The 17212-nt window shown below is 37.1% G+C and overlaps 1 protein-coding gene across 1 annotated transcript in view; it reads left to right on the top strand.

Annotated features, from left to right (window-relative positions):
* The window catches only part of MICU1 (mitochondrial calcium uptake 1), a 257726-nt gene that overhangs the window by 128661 nt on the left and 111853 nt on the right, over positions 1–17212 (top strand). Inside the window, exon 6 of the mRNA XM_058299000.1 lies at positions 2832–2946. Within this exon, the coding sequence (XP_058154983.1) occupies positions 2832–2946 (115 nt within the window). The remainder of the gene's footprint in view (positions 1–2831; positions 2947–17212) is intronic.

The raw sequence follows: 17212 nt of genomic DNA, 5'->3' as shown, positions 1-17212 counted from the left end.
AAAATGTTCTGCAACTAGGTGGTGATAATAGTTGTACAATATTGTGAATGTACTAAATACCATTGAATTGTATATTTGAAAATGGTAAAAGTGATGAATTTTATATGTATCTTGCCACAGTAAATAATAATAAACTGCAAAAGGAAAGGAAAAAAAAGGAGGACTAAGAAAGTTTGTTCCAGATTAATAGACACTAAAGAGACATGAAAACTAAATTCAGTGTATGATCATGGCTTAACCTCTGGACTGGGGAAAAATAGCTAGAAAGGGCATTATTGAAACAGTTACCTAAATTTGAAAATAGGTAATAGTAAATGTATCAAGATTAAAGTTCCTGGTTTTGATAAATGTGTACAGTGTTATGTGAGAGAATGTCTTTGGTCTTAGAAAAGACCTACGGAAGTATTTAAGTGTAGAGGAATATATCTCCAATTTTAAAATAGCAGTAGGAAGAAAGAAAAAAACATGATTGGGTAGATAGAGCAAGCAGTAAACTATTAGTGAATCTAGTTTTAAAAGTAAATGAGAGTTTCTTATATTAATCTTTCACCTTTCCTGTGAGTTTGAAATTATATCAAAATTAAAAGTTGCCAACAAAATTAGTCTTTTCATTATCTTAGGAGCAGCAGCATGGTCCAGGTTATTGTTAGAAAAATAATGTTAGGTATGCTTCGGCTTAGATGCCCCATTTCACTCTTGTCTTTAGACTTAGGTCTGTTTCTCAACTTCTGGCTCCCAGTATTTATTTTAATTGCTTATAGCAATATCTTCTTAAAATTCGTAATTATGTAGTGCTCAGCTTCTATACACATCTATTGTTCTGATAAGTACTAGTGTGTACTTAGGGACCTATTCTCATTTTGTGAATTTTTTCCTATTCACATTTTGTTTTTGCAGTATCCTATATAATGTAAAAAATAAATAACCATTTGTTTCTTTTATTTTGAGAAATTTAAATAATTGACTTCCCACCAACAGGCTTTGCTGCTCTAGTCCTCATCCAGTAGATCTGGTTTTTGGATTTTCGTCTGGAATGTGTGTTTAATCTCTTAGTAGAAGATCAAGCGTGATATTTGGTCTAACCTTAATTAGAATGTATTGGACTGTTTGCTCATTTTTGTTGTAAGCTCAAGAACTAATCCCTAAATGCTGTCAAGCCAGGACCATGACTTCTGTCAGCCACAAATGAAGTTGCAAAAACCCTTTCCAAAGTACATTCCACCATCAAAATGTTATACTGCTTTGTTCACACTCAACTATAAACTTTTATCTGCCCATGGTTACTATCTCATACAAACAAGCAACTATTCAGCAAAGGCTGTGGGTTTACTAAGAAAATTATGTAAACTGCCTTCATGATGATTCACCTGGTACTTGTGTTTTCAGTTGGTTAACCAGTTTTCTTTCCTTTGTGGTGTATGATGGGATCACCACTAGACAGAGGTAACCTATTGGACGTTGTGTACCTGGATGCTGATGTCATGCTTGTCAGTTTAGTTTTCATGATACTACTACCAAAGTTATGCTTGCAATCTTGCCTCTTATTTTGTGCTTGCATGACATTACTTTGATTGTGCTTTGTTGGTTTGGGCTCTTAAAAGCTCCTATTTCTTTTTTGGTACCTAGAATAATTCCTTGAATATCTTTGTTTGGGCCAGAAATTAAGAATTTCAGTTCTCAGCCTCTTTTGTGGATCCTTTTCAGTTTTTGAAAATGTCTTCAGAATCTTCACTAAGTTTATTGTTTGTCTAGGAATTTAGAAAACCAGATAAGATTGCTTAAGCACCCAGGAAGAGCCCAACTGCCAAACAGACCATTTTTGAAACTGAGAATGAACTCTCTTTGTAAGCTTTATAGATTAGAGGAGAGAAGTATGTACTTAGAGTAAAAGCTAAGTTTTAGGAGACAGTTTCATCAAATGGCTGAAACCCTTACCCAACCTAAGAGTTAATATGTTTAAATTAAATCATCCCTAAACTTGATATGCATATCTGATTTGCAATTACATTTTATTTTCTTTTTTTCCCCCCCCCCCCTTTTTTTAGGTACCGGGACTGGGGATTAAACCCAGGACCTCATGTGTGGGAAGCCAGCGCGCAACCACTGAGCCGCATTGGCTCCCCTGAGTTTTTTTTTCATTTGTTTGCTTGGGTTTTTTTGTTTGTTTGTTTTAAGGAGGAATGGAAGACTGAACCCGGGACCTCCCATGGGGGAAGCAGGCAGTCAACCACTTGAGCCACATCTGCTCCCCTGCAATTATATTTTAGAGGTGTTCTTTACTCTGCATACTGTTCTGTGTTCAAAATGAAGATTCTTGGGGACATAAAAATTAACATTAGAATTTCAGAAACTTACTTTCTGAGCTTTTGTGGGGGGGCTTGGAAATAATTGCTGACTTCCTTATTTCTGATCACTAGCAACATAGTTTTTCTTGGGTAATTAGAATTTATTTTCTTTTAGTGTTTTTCAGTTGTTCTGATTTTTTTTTAGTACTCTATGTACCTCTATAGAAGAAGGTGTATTGTTTAAAAAAACAAAAAACCCTAAAGTGGACCTGTATATTTTGAATGGCAACAGGCCATAAAATTGAAATTATTTCCTAATTTCTGTAGTAAGCCAGTGCTGAAACAAACAAAAAACAGTCTTTTCTCTTGTAATTTTGATCACCTTGAAAACTGTAAAGGATCCAATGATTGGGAATGGCCCTCAGAGAAATGCTTATGATATTCAGCATAAAACTATGAGATAATGATGAGTCATCACTTACTATTTATTTTCTAATTCAGTTATATCTTCTTTTTATCTTTTGGTGGGGACCATACATTCGATAGAAAATTTCCCAGGAACGAGAAAAATTTGCTGATGAAGGCAGTATATTCTACACCCTTGGAGAATGTGGACTCATATCCTTTTCAGACTATATTTTTCTTACAACTGTTCTTTCTAGTAAGTATAAACCTTTCCTTTTATTTGTTTGTGGGAAGTTACTTTGATTGGAGGAAAATGAATGACCTGTTGGTAGAGTTAATCAGTTACAAATTATATACAGTTTAATTTGTTTTGAATTCTTTGTAACTTGTGTCTAGAACCACTTGAGAAGGAAAGAGAAAAAGAAAAAGTATCAAGGTAAAGTTTAAAAAAAAAAAAAAACCTAACAACTGTGATGTTCTATCTGCATTTAACTAGACCTTTGTCTTCTATCAAAATGAATTATGTAATGCCTGTTCATGGAACCTTCATTAATGTTACTGTTCCCAATAAGTCACATACTGATCTAATATTTCTTTGACTGAAGGAAAAAACTTGACTTGGTTGTCCTAATTTTATTGAATATTCATTTTTCATTCTTAAAGGAATATTTTTGGAATCTCAAAACCCAAATTTTACATCACTGATGGGTTTCTGATTTTTTAAGCTGAATAACTGTGACTAATATGCCACTCTTAAGTGTTTCTAAATTTTGTTTCCCACTAAAGTGTGTGGCTTTTTTTTAACCATATAGAAAAATGAAATAAAATGTATGTTCATAGCTCTGTGTACACTCTTTTTTTTTTTAATTTTAATTTTTTATTTTTTTATTTATTCCCCCCACCCCCGCCCGTTGTCTGCTCTCTGTGTCCATTCACTGTGTGTTCTTCTGTGACCACTTAGATCTTTGTCAGTGGCACCTGGAATCTGTGTTTCTTTTTGTTGCGTCATCTTGTTGTATCAGCTTTCCGTGTATGCTGCGCCATTCTTGGGCAGGCTGCACTTTCTTTTGCACTGGGCGGCTCTCCTTATGGGGCGCACTCCTTGCGCATGGGGCTCCCCTACACAGGGGACACCCCTACCTGGCACGGCACTCCTTGCGTGCATCAGCACTGCACATGGGCCAGCTGCACACGGGTCAAGGAGGCCCGGGGTTTGAACCGCAGATCTCCCATGTGGTAGGCGAACGCCCTATCCGTTGGGCCAAGTCCACTTCCCTTGTGTACACTCTTATTAAAATATACCTAAATTGAACCAAAGAGTTCATATCCGTATGTTTTGAAAGAAGTTATTTTCACCTTTTTTCTGTCTCAGGCATATCAAACAAAAATGTTTGATATGCCTCCCCTCCTCCAAGCCAGTCATCTGTAAAGTTAAAAATGCAAGAGAGTTTAAAATAAATGACTTATACAGTTTCTGCCCTGGTTGTGATCGTGAATGTACGGATTAACAGGGAAATGTATGCCTTACCCAAGCTGTCTTTGGGACACCAAACTGTTCAATAAATTCATGTGGTAAACCAATGCTCTAACAATATAAACATATATATAAACAATATAAATTACGAAAATACAAAACCATAAATTAAGTAAAAGCACACATGTGATCTTAAATTGTGTATGGCTAGAGTTATTTGTGTAGGGCATGGTTTTTTGAGACAGACTTCATTTGAAATCTTGGCCTCATCACTTCTTAGCTTGTGGTTTGGGGCAAGTCACTGAATTCTGTTCTGTTTCATCTATAAAATGAAGATGGCAATAATACTAACCCCATATGATTGGTTTGTGGGTTATGAGAGTATGCATATGAAGTACCTAGTTCAGTGCCTAGCATTTAGTAGGTATGCAGTTTATCTTGGATTTTATTCTGAATAGCCTGTCAAAACGTTTTATTTCATGTCTAATTTTAAAAGATCCATTAAGTCTTATCATAAAAAAGGTCAGAATTGGTGGGGATTTAAAAAACTTTTTTGTGACTTTAGATAGTATTTACATTAAATAGACATTTAGGTGAAGAGACCAGCTTGGACAACTTCACCAGCTTGGACAACTTCATTGATAGATAATCCATACCGTGGAAATAGTCCCAGTAAATGTTTGATGAGCTGAGATGAGATGTTAACCTTTATCTAGTGCTTAGTCCTGTTACCTTCATAACTTTCTAAGTGCCAGGAGGATCAAACCGAGCAGAAACTTGAGAATATCTGGCACACTGTGTAGATCCCTTTACTCAGCCATTTAAAAACATGTTTCAAAAATGTCACATTGATATTGAGTTCTGGAAACCCCTCAAGCAGCTCTGCTGTTCTGCACACCTTTATTACTCAATGCTCAGCTTCTAGTTTGCAACATAGTGAGTGGTTTACAAAAAGTGCTTACTTTTACTGCATAATTTGCTTTCTAAATTTGTCACGAATGAAGAAAACAGTAATGGAAACGGACTTGGCCCAGTGGTTAGGGTGTCCGTCTACCACATGGGAGGTCCGCGGTTCAAACCCCGGGCCTCCTTGACCCGTGTGGAGCTGGCCCATACGCAGTGTTGATGTGTGCAAGGAGTGCTGTGCCACACAGGGGTATCCCCGCGCAGGGGGAGCCCCACGCACAAGGAGTACGCCCCATAAGGAGAACCGCCCAGCGCGAAAGAAAGTGCAGCCTGCCCAGGAATGGCACCGCACACATGGAGAGCTGACACCACAAGATGACACAACGAAGAGAAACACAGATTCCCTTGCAGCTGACAACAACAGAAGTGGACAAAGAAACAAGACGCAGCAAATAGACACAGAGAACAGACAACTAGGGTGGGGGGGGAGGGGAGAGAAACAAATCTTTTAAAAAAAAGAAAACAATAAAATATGATTTGAAGATTTTCTATTTAGCATGGTTTTGAGCATTTTGATTTTGATATGCCTTCAGTGTTTCTCATCCTCAGCACTATTGATATTCTGGGCAGGATAATTCATTGTTGTGCAGAACTATCTTGTACATTTAAGATGTTTAGCAACATTGCTGGCTTCCACCCATTAGATGCCAGTAGCGTACACACACCCCAAATTGTGACAACCAAAGATGTTCCCCAACATTGCCAAATGCCCCTGGGGCAGCAGCAGTGTGCAAAATCATCCCTGAGAATCATTATTGTAGTGTAGTTTTTTCTTTTTTTTTTAATATGATGTGCCTTAATATCATTTTCTTCATATTTCTTATGGTTTATTGAGTTTCTTTGATCTATATGTTTATAATTTTCATCAAATTTGGAAAATTTTCAGCCATTATTTCTTCAAATATTTTTCTGTGTTTCCTCCTCCTCACCTTCAAGGACTCCAATCATAGATGTATTTTCCTCACATCAATCCTATAACATTTGTATTATTATTTTCCTCATTTTACAAATGAAGAATTTGAGGCATGCAGAGGGTTAAAGAACTTGCTCTGAGTAATATTTAGTAAGGAGATGATTCAGGATTAGAACCCAGGCAGAACCCAGTATCTGGTCTCCTATTACTTGGTTTTACTACTGTGGTCATGTTTTTAACAGTGATAAGTTGTACCTTCTTTTAATGCTTCATCTTTCTAAGTCTGGGCTATGAGAAGAGTGGTCATAAACTTTCCTGTAGATAATGGACAGTCAAGCATCATTGAAATCTGAATGTTCACACTGGATTTTATACTTTATCTAGCAAGCCAAAAGATGCAACAGAAATTACACTGAAATCACTTCTTTCCCATATCTAAACTGCTGCTTGGACAACTGTAAACGAAGCACTTAGTGCATCTCCTTCCGTGTAGGTGCCAGGGATCATTACAGTCTAGATGGATTAATGGTTCCCAAGTTATCCTGCAAGAGAGAATGCAGTTCCTCAGCATCAGAAGCTTTACTAGGGGTGGCCCGGGACTAGAGAAAATGCATTCATATATTCATTTATCTATTACTTTTGTAGACATCAGGGGCTATCCTCAAAATTTATAAACATTGAGCTGGAAGAGGAGGGCAAAGGGCATTATCCAGATAATGTTTTCTCTCAAAGTTAATGGTCTCAATGATGTTCAAGAAATCTTCACCATTTCGAAGAATACAAACACCCTGCCCTAATGGACTAAGACTTGGAAACCTCAAAATGCTTTAGAAAGTCTACTGTGTTGTCCAAAATAAAATTCTACAACTATATATAGCAAATTCTTCATTTTCTTTCCCAGTTTATAATTACCTGTTTTGAAAATAAAATTAAGAAATGCTGCTTTTCTAAAGAAAGCATGTTATGCAATATAAATTCTCCTATTAGAGTTAATTCTTCCTATTTGAACTTTTCAGGAGTTTGAATTTTAGATGAACAAGAGATTTTTGGACAAATAACAAATTGGTAGAAATGTCTTTGTTTACAATAAGCAGTGGCGTGAATTTCTCATCTTCTCTGTATGTGTGGACATAGTCTCTGATTCAAATAATAGGGACCTCCCTTGGCCAACCTGAAACTTTAAATACCTATTATCCCTTCCCACACATAAACACTTTCCTAAACCCCTTTCCTCCTTTTTTTGTTTTCTCCTTGGTACTTACCACTATTTAACTTTCTATATTTTATTTCTTTGTCTTGTTTATTGTCCCTCTCCCCCCTTAGAATGTAAACTGTTATGTCAGTGATCACAAGTTTGTAATGATAGTCACTATAGATATATCCACTATATATAAAGCATTGTGCCAAGGTAACAAAGCAAGAATATAAAATGTATTTTCTTTCTTCTTCTCCAAAAGAAAGTTACGCAAACATAAGATCTGGTTTTGTTGTTTATATTCTAAATTGAGAACAGTCCTTGTACCTATTGCTTTTTTCAAGTTTGCAGGCAGTACCAGTGGAGTGAGGAAAAGGTGGTTTTTTTGCAGGTTTTCTTTGTTGTTGTTTTTTTTATTTCTCTCCCTTTTCCCACCCCACCCACCCCAGCTGTCTGCTCTCTGTGTCCATTCGCTGTGTTCTTCTGCGTCTGCTTGTATTCTTGTCTGTGGCACCCAGAATCTGTGTTGTTGCTTTTTGTTGCATCATCTTGCTGCATCAGCTCTCGTTGTGTGCGGCGCCACTCCTGGGCAGGCTGCATTTTTTTTGCACTGGGTGACTCCCCTTATGGGATGCACTCCTTGCACGTGGGGCTCCCTATGCGGGGGACACCCCTGAGTGGCACGGCATTCCTTGCGCGCATCAGCACTGCGCATGGGCCAGCTCACCACAAGGGTCAGGACGCCCTGGGTTTGAACCTTGTACCTCTCATGTGGTAGGCAAAAGCTCTATCCATTGAGCCAAATCCGCTTCTCGAAAATGTGTTTTTTTAATTCATCTATTTCCAAACTAGTTTGTTTTTTATTATAATTCAAAATTCATGTATTTGTTTCTTCTTTTTTTCCTCATTCATATATTGTTGATTTATAACTATCTCTCTGATCAGATTGGATAGATTAACTTGAATTTTCAAAATGAGTCATACTGTATTAAGTAGCATACCAAATATATATATTTTTAATGCTGTTATAATTTTTATTGGGATTGCATTAAATCTGTAGATCAATTTGGGTAGGACAGACACCTTGATATTTAGTCTTCCAATCCTTGAACATGGAATAGTCTTCCATTTATTTAGGTCTTCTTTGATTTCCTTTAACAATGTTGTTTGCTGTGTACAAGTCCTTTACATCTTAAGTTTATTCTTAGATATTTGAATCTTTTAGTTACTGTTGTAAAAGGAATTTTTTTCTTGATTTCCTCCTCAGATTGCTCATTATTAGTATATAGAAATGCTACTGATTTTTGCATGTTGATCTTATACCCTACTACTTTACTGAACTTGTTTATCAGCTCTATAAGCTTTGTTGTAGATTTGTCAGGGCTTTCTACATATAGGATTATGTCATCTGCAAATAGTGAAATTTTTACTTCTTCCTTTCCAATTTGGATGCCTTTTATTTCTTTTTCTTGCCTAAGTGCTCGAGCAAGTACTTCTAACACAGTGTTAAATAAGAGCAGTGACAGTGGGCATCCTTGCCTTGTTCCAGATCTTAGAGGGAAAGCCTTTAGTATTTGGCCATAGAATATGATGTTAGCAGTGGGTTTTTCATATATACCCTTTATCATGTTGAGGAAGTTTCCTTCTATTCCTGTCTTTTGAAGTGTTTTTATCAAGAAATGATGCTGTATTTTGTTAAATGCTTTTTCTGTATCAATAGAGATGACCGTGATTTTTTTCTGTCAGTCTGTTAATATGGCATATTACATTGATTGCTTTTCTTATGTTGAACCCTCCTTGCATACTGAGGATGAAATGTACTTGATCATGGTGTATAATTCATTTGATGTGTTGTTGATTATGATTGGCAAGTATTTTGTTGAGGATTTAGCATCCAGGTTCATGAGAGAAATTGGCCTATAGTTTTCCTTTCTTGTGGCATCTTTGTTTGACTTTGGTATTAGGGTGATGTTGGCATCATAGAATGAGTTAGGGAATGTTCCCTCCACTTGTGTTTTTTGGAAGAGTTTAAACAGAATTGGCGTTACCTCTTTCCAAAATGCGTGTAGAATTCACCTGTGAAGTCATCTGGCATACCAAATATAAAGTGTGGGAAGGCGGCAAATCTAATGAAACTCTGGCAATTCAGTGTATTCTGATTTTGATTCCCTCTAGATTTGGGGGAACCAATGGAGAAATCTAATTAAGTAGGTTTTCACAATAGCTGCATTTGGTTATATTGAAATTAAATTGTGTCCTCATTGTAAGACAGTTTCCTCACAAATATTCAAATCTTTTGAGAAATTACAAGAGCATTAGAGTGAAATCTTATATTTTTTTCTTACCTTACCGAGGTCACAAAGTATATTTGACCTAGGGATGTGGATTTGGCTCAATGGATAGGGCGTCCGCCTACCACATGGTAGGTCCACAGTTCAAACCCAGGGCCTCCTGACCTATGTGATGATCTGGCCCATGCGCAGTGCTGATGTACGCAAGGAGTGCTGTGCCCCTCAGGGGTGTCCCCCGCGTAGGGGAGCCCCATGCGCAAGGAGTACGCCCAGTAAGGAGAGCTGTCCAGTGCGAAAGGAAGTCCAGCCTGCCCAGGAGTGGCACCGCACACACGGATAGCTGGCGCAGCAAGATGATGCAACAAAAAGAGATACAGATTCCCATGCCACTGACAAGAATAGAGGCGGACACAAAAGGATACACAGCAAATGGACACAGAGAGCAGACAACCGGGGGGTGGGAGCAGGGAAAGGGAGAGAAATAAATACAAAATAAATAAATCTTAAAAGGAAAACAAACAAACAATGAAGTATATGTGACCTGAAGAGAATGATGCCAATAAGTGCCATTCTATCTAATGAAATAGATAAAATAATTTTTCACTTGTGCCATCTGTTGAAAAATATTATGGGCAGGATCCTACAGCTGAGATCTATGAACATGTTTAAGGCAATTGTTAATCTTTTTTATTGGGACAACGGAATTGGGGACGTTACAGAGAAAATTTGATTTAAAATCTACGTAAATTTTTATGTTTGGAGATTATCTGCCATTGTTAAATTGACATTATAAAGAAGAAGATAACTAGATGAAAGGCTAATCTTTTTCAGTGTTATTGCAGCCTCTAAGACCTACTTAGAATTTCAGAAATATTCATTTGCATGCCGTAAGACCAAAAGCATTGCATTATGTTGTTTACCAGTAACTTCCTTCTCTAGCATAACCTGTTTTTATAGTAAATTCATTCTTTATTTCTATTTTAAAAGACAGCTTCTGCCAAAACAATAAAATAGTGCTTTAAAATGTACCAGGTATTTATAGATGATGTTAAATTAACTCTTCAGCCAGATGAAGTTGAGAACACCAAGCCTTTTCAGCAGTCCCAGCTGTTAAAGAAAGTTGAAGCATTTACATCTTTGTTTCAACAACCATACAAGAATTTTAGTTCAAATGAGCAAGAAATAAGTGGTTTTGGTGTTTAAACTTTTTAAAATCTGCTAGTGATTATACTAGAAGATTCAGATATTTTCTTCCCCTGCAAAAGGAAATTTATCCTTTGGGAACAATTGCTAGGGATTAGAGGGTTAGCCAAGACCAAGGAGAGAAGAGAGATTGAAGAAGCAAATTGTGGTTTATAAGAAAAATAAGATCTAAATGTATTTTGATTGGTATATTAAGGAAGATACCCATGATGGGACCAGTTCTCCTCATTGCTCTTTTCATACTTGTGTTTTGTTTGAATAGATCCATTTTTATGTTTTTTAAAATTCTAAGAATATTAAAGTGTTATGGAAATCTAGTTAGGGGCATGTGATTTCTGGAATTCTCCTCTTTCAATACAAAAAGCCAAAATAAGATTATGACTATAAAAATAAAAGAGAATGAAGTGGTGGTCAGGAGTGTTCTCTTTATTCTGTATGGGTTGATGCAAAAATTATGTCTGCATACTTTGCCCTCTGTTGAGTGGTTTATGTTGGCCTGTAAAACCTTTGCTACTTTTCGCTGAAGTCAGTCTTCTCTGGTATCTGAGAATCAAACAGGAGTTTGGAAGAAAGAAGAGGAAGTCTGCCCCTGATTCTACTCCTCTTCTTCTTAGGCCTCATTTGCTAGTGGGAGGAACTTGAAGCAGAAAAACTAAAACTTCAAAATAGACTAAATTTTCAGTATTCTGAAAAATGCCTTAACCCATAAAAATATTTCTTTCCCTCCCCTCTTTAAACCAAAGCTGCCTTTCATGTCTCAGCTAGGGTTTTATTTAAAAACCATCAGGATTTTTTTTTTTTAATTTTACATTAAATTTTGAGTTATGGTGTCTCATAGGAGCTCCAGAGACATTTGCATGAAAATGCTTACTAATGAAAAAGAATCTCTAATTGATAAAAGTTTAGGCAGTGGGTGTGGAATCACTAAATAATATCTTGAGGGTAGGAAGTAAGAAATATGTCGTATGGCTTCATATCCCCAAAGTACTTAAATTGTATCCTGCTAATATTAGTCATTCTAAAAATATCTGAATGAAAGAATGGGTTTCTCAAAGTCCCTACTAGGTAGAAAGGAGAACTAGCCAGCTATCTCCATATCCTTAATTACACTATCAAATGAACCTCAGTATACTTTTCTGCCAAGCTTAGCCTTTCCTTCATTTCCCTAGAACAGATTGTAGAAATTTTCCCTGATCCCAGCCCCTTACAAGTCTCCTAACTTCTTTCCTATACTCTTCAGGCTCTATCCTGTCCTATTTGGGTTCTGTTAATAGTTGGGATCACTTTATAGGATTTTAGCCCTCAATTGCTGGTGTTTAAAGACCTTTGTTTATGATCTCTGAGTCCCACTTTTTCACACTGTTTGCATCTTTTAAGTTGGACTGGAATCACATGCATTGGTCCATCTGTATAGCTGGCCTGTCCTTAAAACCCGTGACTTACTAGTGTTTGATTATGCTAAGTCTTCATCATTTATTGTCCACTTGCTGCTGGAACAACTTTAGAAAATGTGTATTATTTTGCTGGGGAATTTGAGGGGCTCAGGGCAAGAAATACTGGTTGTCTTGAATGATTTGCCTAAATATGGCTTTTCTGCAGAAGATATACAGCACCGTATCTGGCACAAAGTAAGCACTCCATATGTATTATTAAATATTTGTACTTATTAAATATTTGATACTTTTTCTGATGGTTACTTACTGTAGCTGCCAAATTTTTTTTTTGGTCCAAGTATCCTCAGCATCCTGGCTAGTAATTAAAACTGATTTAAAGTAATAGTTATTTTTATATGTACACACAATGAAAACTAGAAAGTTAATTAAAATAGATAAAATTTTCTATTTGGACACTCAAATTGAAAAGCCAAATAGCTTTTGGGTGAATGTCAAACCTTGTCATATATAAAGAGGGTCCTTCAAATTTGTGTAGGTTAAGTTATTAATTAATAGTACAATTATAAAAATGGACATCATCAAATGTAGCAAATGTTCCACACCAATGCAAGGTGTTAGTAATAGGGCTGTGTATGGGAATCCTGTATTTTATGCATGGTTGCTCTATAAACCCACAACTTCTCTAATAAAGAAAAAATACCCATAGCCTTATTAAAGCAGCTAGTTCTAAGTATCAGTGCCTCAGATTGTATCTTGGCATAAGCTGTTGCTTTGTCTGTTATTGAGCACATGGAATGAAGCGAAGCCACGTAGAATGAAATCATAGTCAAGTAGGTGATATTTTTTAAAGATCTCTGAAGATAGGGGTAGATATCTGTCATGTAAGCATATGAAATTTAGACATGAAGAATGTAACATGCATTTGAAGAAACTGTGTTCCTAAAGTAGACCATGACCTTAATGCAAGAATAAAGAACTAGCCTGCCTTTTAAAATCTCTCTGCCAGGAAGTCTTGGGGTAACCAAGCTTTTTGACATCTATAGCATTAAATACTCTTCCTTGTAGCACAACTGTCAAATAGCAGTGTAAGGAAGAGCAATTTAGATGAAAGACTGTTTCTGGCAGCTCTCTGAAGGTTATCCAGTAACTGAGGCTGAGATATCGCTCAAAGATAGGCTGTGTGCTATGAACTAGCAACATAAGCTATTTTTTTTGTTTAGGTGTGAAATTAGGAATTTTTTGTTTGCTTGTTTTTGGTTTTGGTTTTTAGAATCTGGGCTGAAATGTATTTTCTAGAAAAATTGTAAATGGAAGAAAAGCAGTAGTTAGAAGGGACACATGTCTGTGCAGCTGAAGCCTTGCTAAAGGAATTCAGAAAAATTTCATTCTTCTTATGAAGCTTTTAAACTCAGGTTCTTAAAATTTAGCGTTTCGTATTATTTAGAAAACCCTACCAATTGCCATTAAATAAATATATCACATTGAGATGCTATAAAGAATAAAGAACTCTCCGTCTGGCCATTACAAAGTAATGATAATAAGGCTACAGTAACGGTTTCATATAGTTTAATTGTTTTGGGATTTTTACATAAATGCAAGATTGTATGAATTTTAAGACTGTTCTGAGAATATGCATTAAATTTCTAGGTGATTTTTCTTGTCAGAATTTGTTAAGAGTAGAAGCTTGAGTCTTCTAAAACATATCCTTCCAGTAAGTGCTGCTAGGGATAGCAATCCAACTGCACTCCATCCTATTTCAATGGAGTTCTGGCTACCCTGTGACTGACTGTAAGCCAGTAAATCACAGAGTATGGGTTTGTCTAGGAGCTATACAAAGTGTTGACGTCTTTGGCAGCTTTATCCCAGGTCTGCCATAATATTAAACTGACCTAGACTTGGGCTCAGTCCCTGAAACCATATGAGGTGAAGTCTTTCCTAAACTTACACTCAACAAAGGTCTGAAGGATTCCAAGAAATGGGATATAGTGTAGGGTTGATTACCTCTTTGAAAGATCAATTTGTTGTTCCTCCTCTCACTAGACTACTAAATTCATAGTGTTTCCAAAACCATTCGTACACCCAAAATTAACTATTGGATTAACACTTAAGTTTAACTGACTATATAGTATTGGTGAGAACATAAATTATTGGCACAACCTTTCTAGAATTTGTATTTGTCCCTACTTACCCTTTATTTGAAAAAATTCAAAATTACCTTTTTCATAACACTACAAAATTAGGGAAAATTACTCCTCAGAGGAAATAAACTCGTACTAAATTGTGAATGACATATAGTTCCATAATGATACCAGAAATATTTTCAAGAAAATGCTTGTAAATCCGGAAGACTCCCTAAAAGGTAGAGAGGTTCATGCAGTGGACAAAGTCATACTATGATAAGATCCTTGAAAATATGACTATGATGTGATGTTGAATCCTTAGGACCCTCTTAAAAATTGATGGAGAAAGACTTGATATTGAGTACCTTTATAAATTACTAACTAAAACTTACTTTTCTTTAATATTTTTTATGCTCTACTTGACATCAAAATCAGGAATCCAAAGAGAAATTTTGGGAATAAAACTGATTTGTCTTTTCCTTTGGCTCTTTCACCTCCATCTTGCTCAGCAAGTGATATATGCACACATATATAGATAGACATATGTGTGTGTATTCTCACACTGTGTGCAGAGCAGCTGCAGTCTAATATGTCTCTAAGAAGTGGGAGACATATAAATAATGATGAATATATTTAAAAAGAATATCTTAACTCATATGTGTAAATGAATATTTTCCCCCTCAAAGTAGTCCCCTTAACTTCCCACTATTTGGTCCTTCCTTAACACATATATACACCATTTAGTCAAGGATTGCATACTAAAGCAAAAGAAAAGAACTCAACATTCTTGAACTTCCAGAATTGTTCCAACCAATCATTGTTTAGTGAGTTTTTTACAACAGATTTAGGAATCAGGGTGCAATGATTTAAAACTGTGTGGACCCCAGAAAATTATGTTCTTAAAGCTAATCTCTTCCTGTGGTTGTGAACCTATTGTAAGTAGGCCTTTTGATTAGGTTACTTCAGTTAAGTTGTGGCCCAGGGTAAGTCTAAATCCTCTTACTGGAGTCCTTTATAAGAGAATGAAATTCAGAGAAGAAGGGAGAAAGAAAGAAAGCCATGGAAGCAAGAAGCTGAAAGCAAGGAAACCCAGGAGAGAAGCAAGACAGAGCTAAGGGAGAGACCAGCAGAAGCCACCATGTGCCTTACCATGTGACAGAGGAATCCAGGCTCGCTGATAGCCGGTTTTCTGGGAGAAAGCATCACCTGATGATGTCTTGATTTGGATATTTTTCTCAGCCTCAAAACTGTAAGTTTGAAAACTAATAAATCCCCATTATAAAAGCCAACTCATTTCTGTTGCATTGCTTTTGGCAGCCTAGCATACAAAAACAAAGGATTTCCCATTCTATTTATGTACTCTGTGTCTCCAGGGTTGTTCCCAGATGTGGCTAAAATTTCAAAATGAGTAACCATTTCTTTCTGTTCATCCATCTTTCTGCCTTTTTCCTATTACTAAGGACTTCATTTAATTCAAATTATTAGGGAGTGAGAGTTACACAGAGGGGGCTAGATGAAGTTTATAGGTATGTGACTGAAAGTGGAACCAGAAATGAGGAAATGACTGAAGTGTTTTAAGAATGAGTTTTATATTCAAGAGGTGTAAGTTAAGAAAGTTATGATCTAGCTCCTTCTGATCTAGGTAGAAGAATAAGGTCTAGAGAAAATCATTTATCTCCAGCCTCACTCACTCACAAATATAGCTAAAGAAATTGAGCATTCTTTATAACCAGTGCTTTTACAAAAAGGGAAAAGAGGTCTGTTTACTGGATGGAGTGGATGTAAAAGGGAGTCATATAAACTATCTTATTTTCCTTTCCACTTGTGGGCTTAGGAGTGATAATTTTCCATCCAGATTCTTTAACTTGATGAAGATTTGGCTAGTAATAGTTATTATTATTCATCTGTCTTGAACTGTGACTGGGTTTCTATACTCAGATGCCTGTTCACAAGGGAAAGTCAGAGAAGCAGATGTGGTTCAAGCAATTGGGCTCCCCTTACCATATAGGAGGTCCAGGGTTCGATTCCCGGGGCCTCCTGGTAAAGGCAAGCTGGCCCGAGCAGAGAGCTGGCCTATGTGGAGTGCTGGCCGATGCAGGAGTGCTGGCCTGCACAGAGTGCAGGCCCTCACAGAGAGCTGACATAGCAAGATGATGCAACAAAAAGAGACACAGAGGAGAGTCAGTAAGAGACACAAAAGTCTGGGGAGATGAGGTGGCACAAGAGATTGAGCACCTCTCTCCCACTCTGGCAAGTTCCCGGCATTGGTTTCTGGTGCTCCCTAAAGAGAAGACAAGCAGACATAGAACACATGATGAATGGACACAGAAAGCAGACAGCAAGCACAAAAACAACGGGGGTAGGGGTAAATAAATAAATAGATAAATCAATGGAAAGTCATGGGATCAAGCTGGGGCTACTGAATTATCCATTCAAATAGTGCATGCCACAGCAACCCCACTCAGGACCTAGGTTTACTGTACTGGTGGGATTTGTCCTAGGATGGGTTTCTGAATTATCCATTCAAATAGAGTGCATGCCACAGCAACCCCACTCAGGACCTAGCTTTACTGTACTGGTGGGACTTGTCCTAGGATGGGTTTCCCCAGAAAACTGTCCCTGAAAGGGAGATTTTTATATAGGATGTTATTTGGAGTATGCTGCCACGTACAACAATGTGAAGGAGCAAAGGAAGCAGGATTGGGCAGAGGGAGGTTGAGTTGTGATACAGTTCCCACAGGGAACACTGGAGAGGGATGCCATCCATTGAGTCAAGAGCTCTGGGACTTTGTACCCCATATATTGACTGGTCATTGGATATGGGCTTGGGGTGGGGCCATAAACTTGGGCAAGGTGGTTTCTTGCCTGAAGGCAATTTCTCAGGGAGAGTCTCAGCCTTGAGCTCTCAGCAATCAACACTCCTGGGAAAATGTCTCCATCCTGAAGGGGATCTAGGTGGCACACCA

The sequence above is a fragment of the Dasypus novemcinctus genome, chromosome 6, assembly GCF_030445035.2.
Source record: "Dasypus novemcinctus isolate mDasNov1 chromosome 6, mDasNov1.1.hap2, whole genome shotgun sequence".
NCBI lineage: Eukaryota > Metazoa > Chordata > Mammalia > Cingulata > Dasypodidae > Dasypus > Dasypus novemcinctus.
This window is presented reverse-complemented; position numbering and strand designations above follow the sequence as displayed.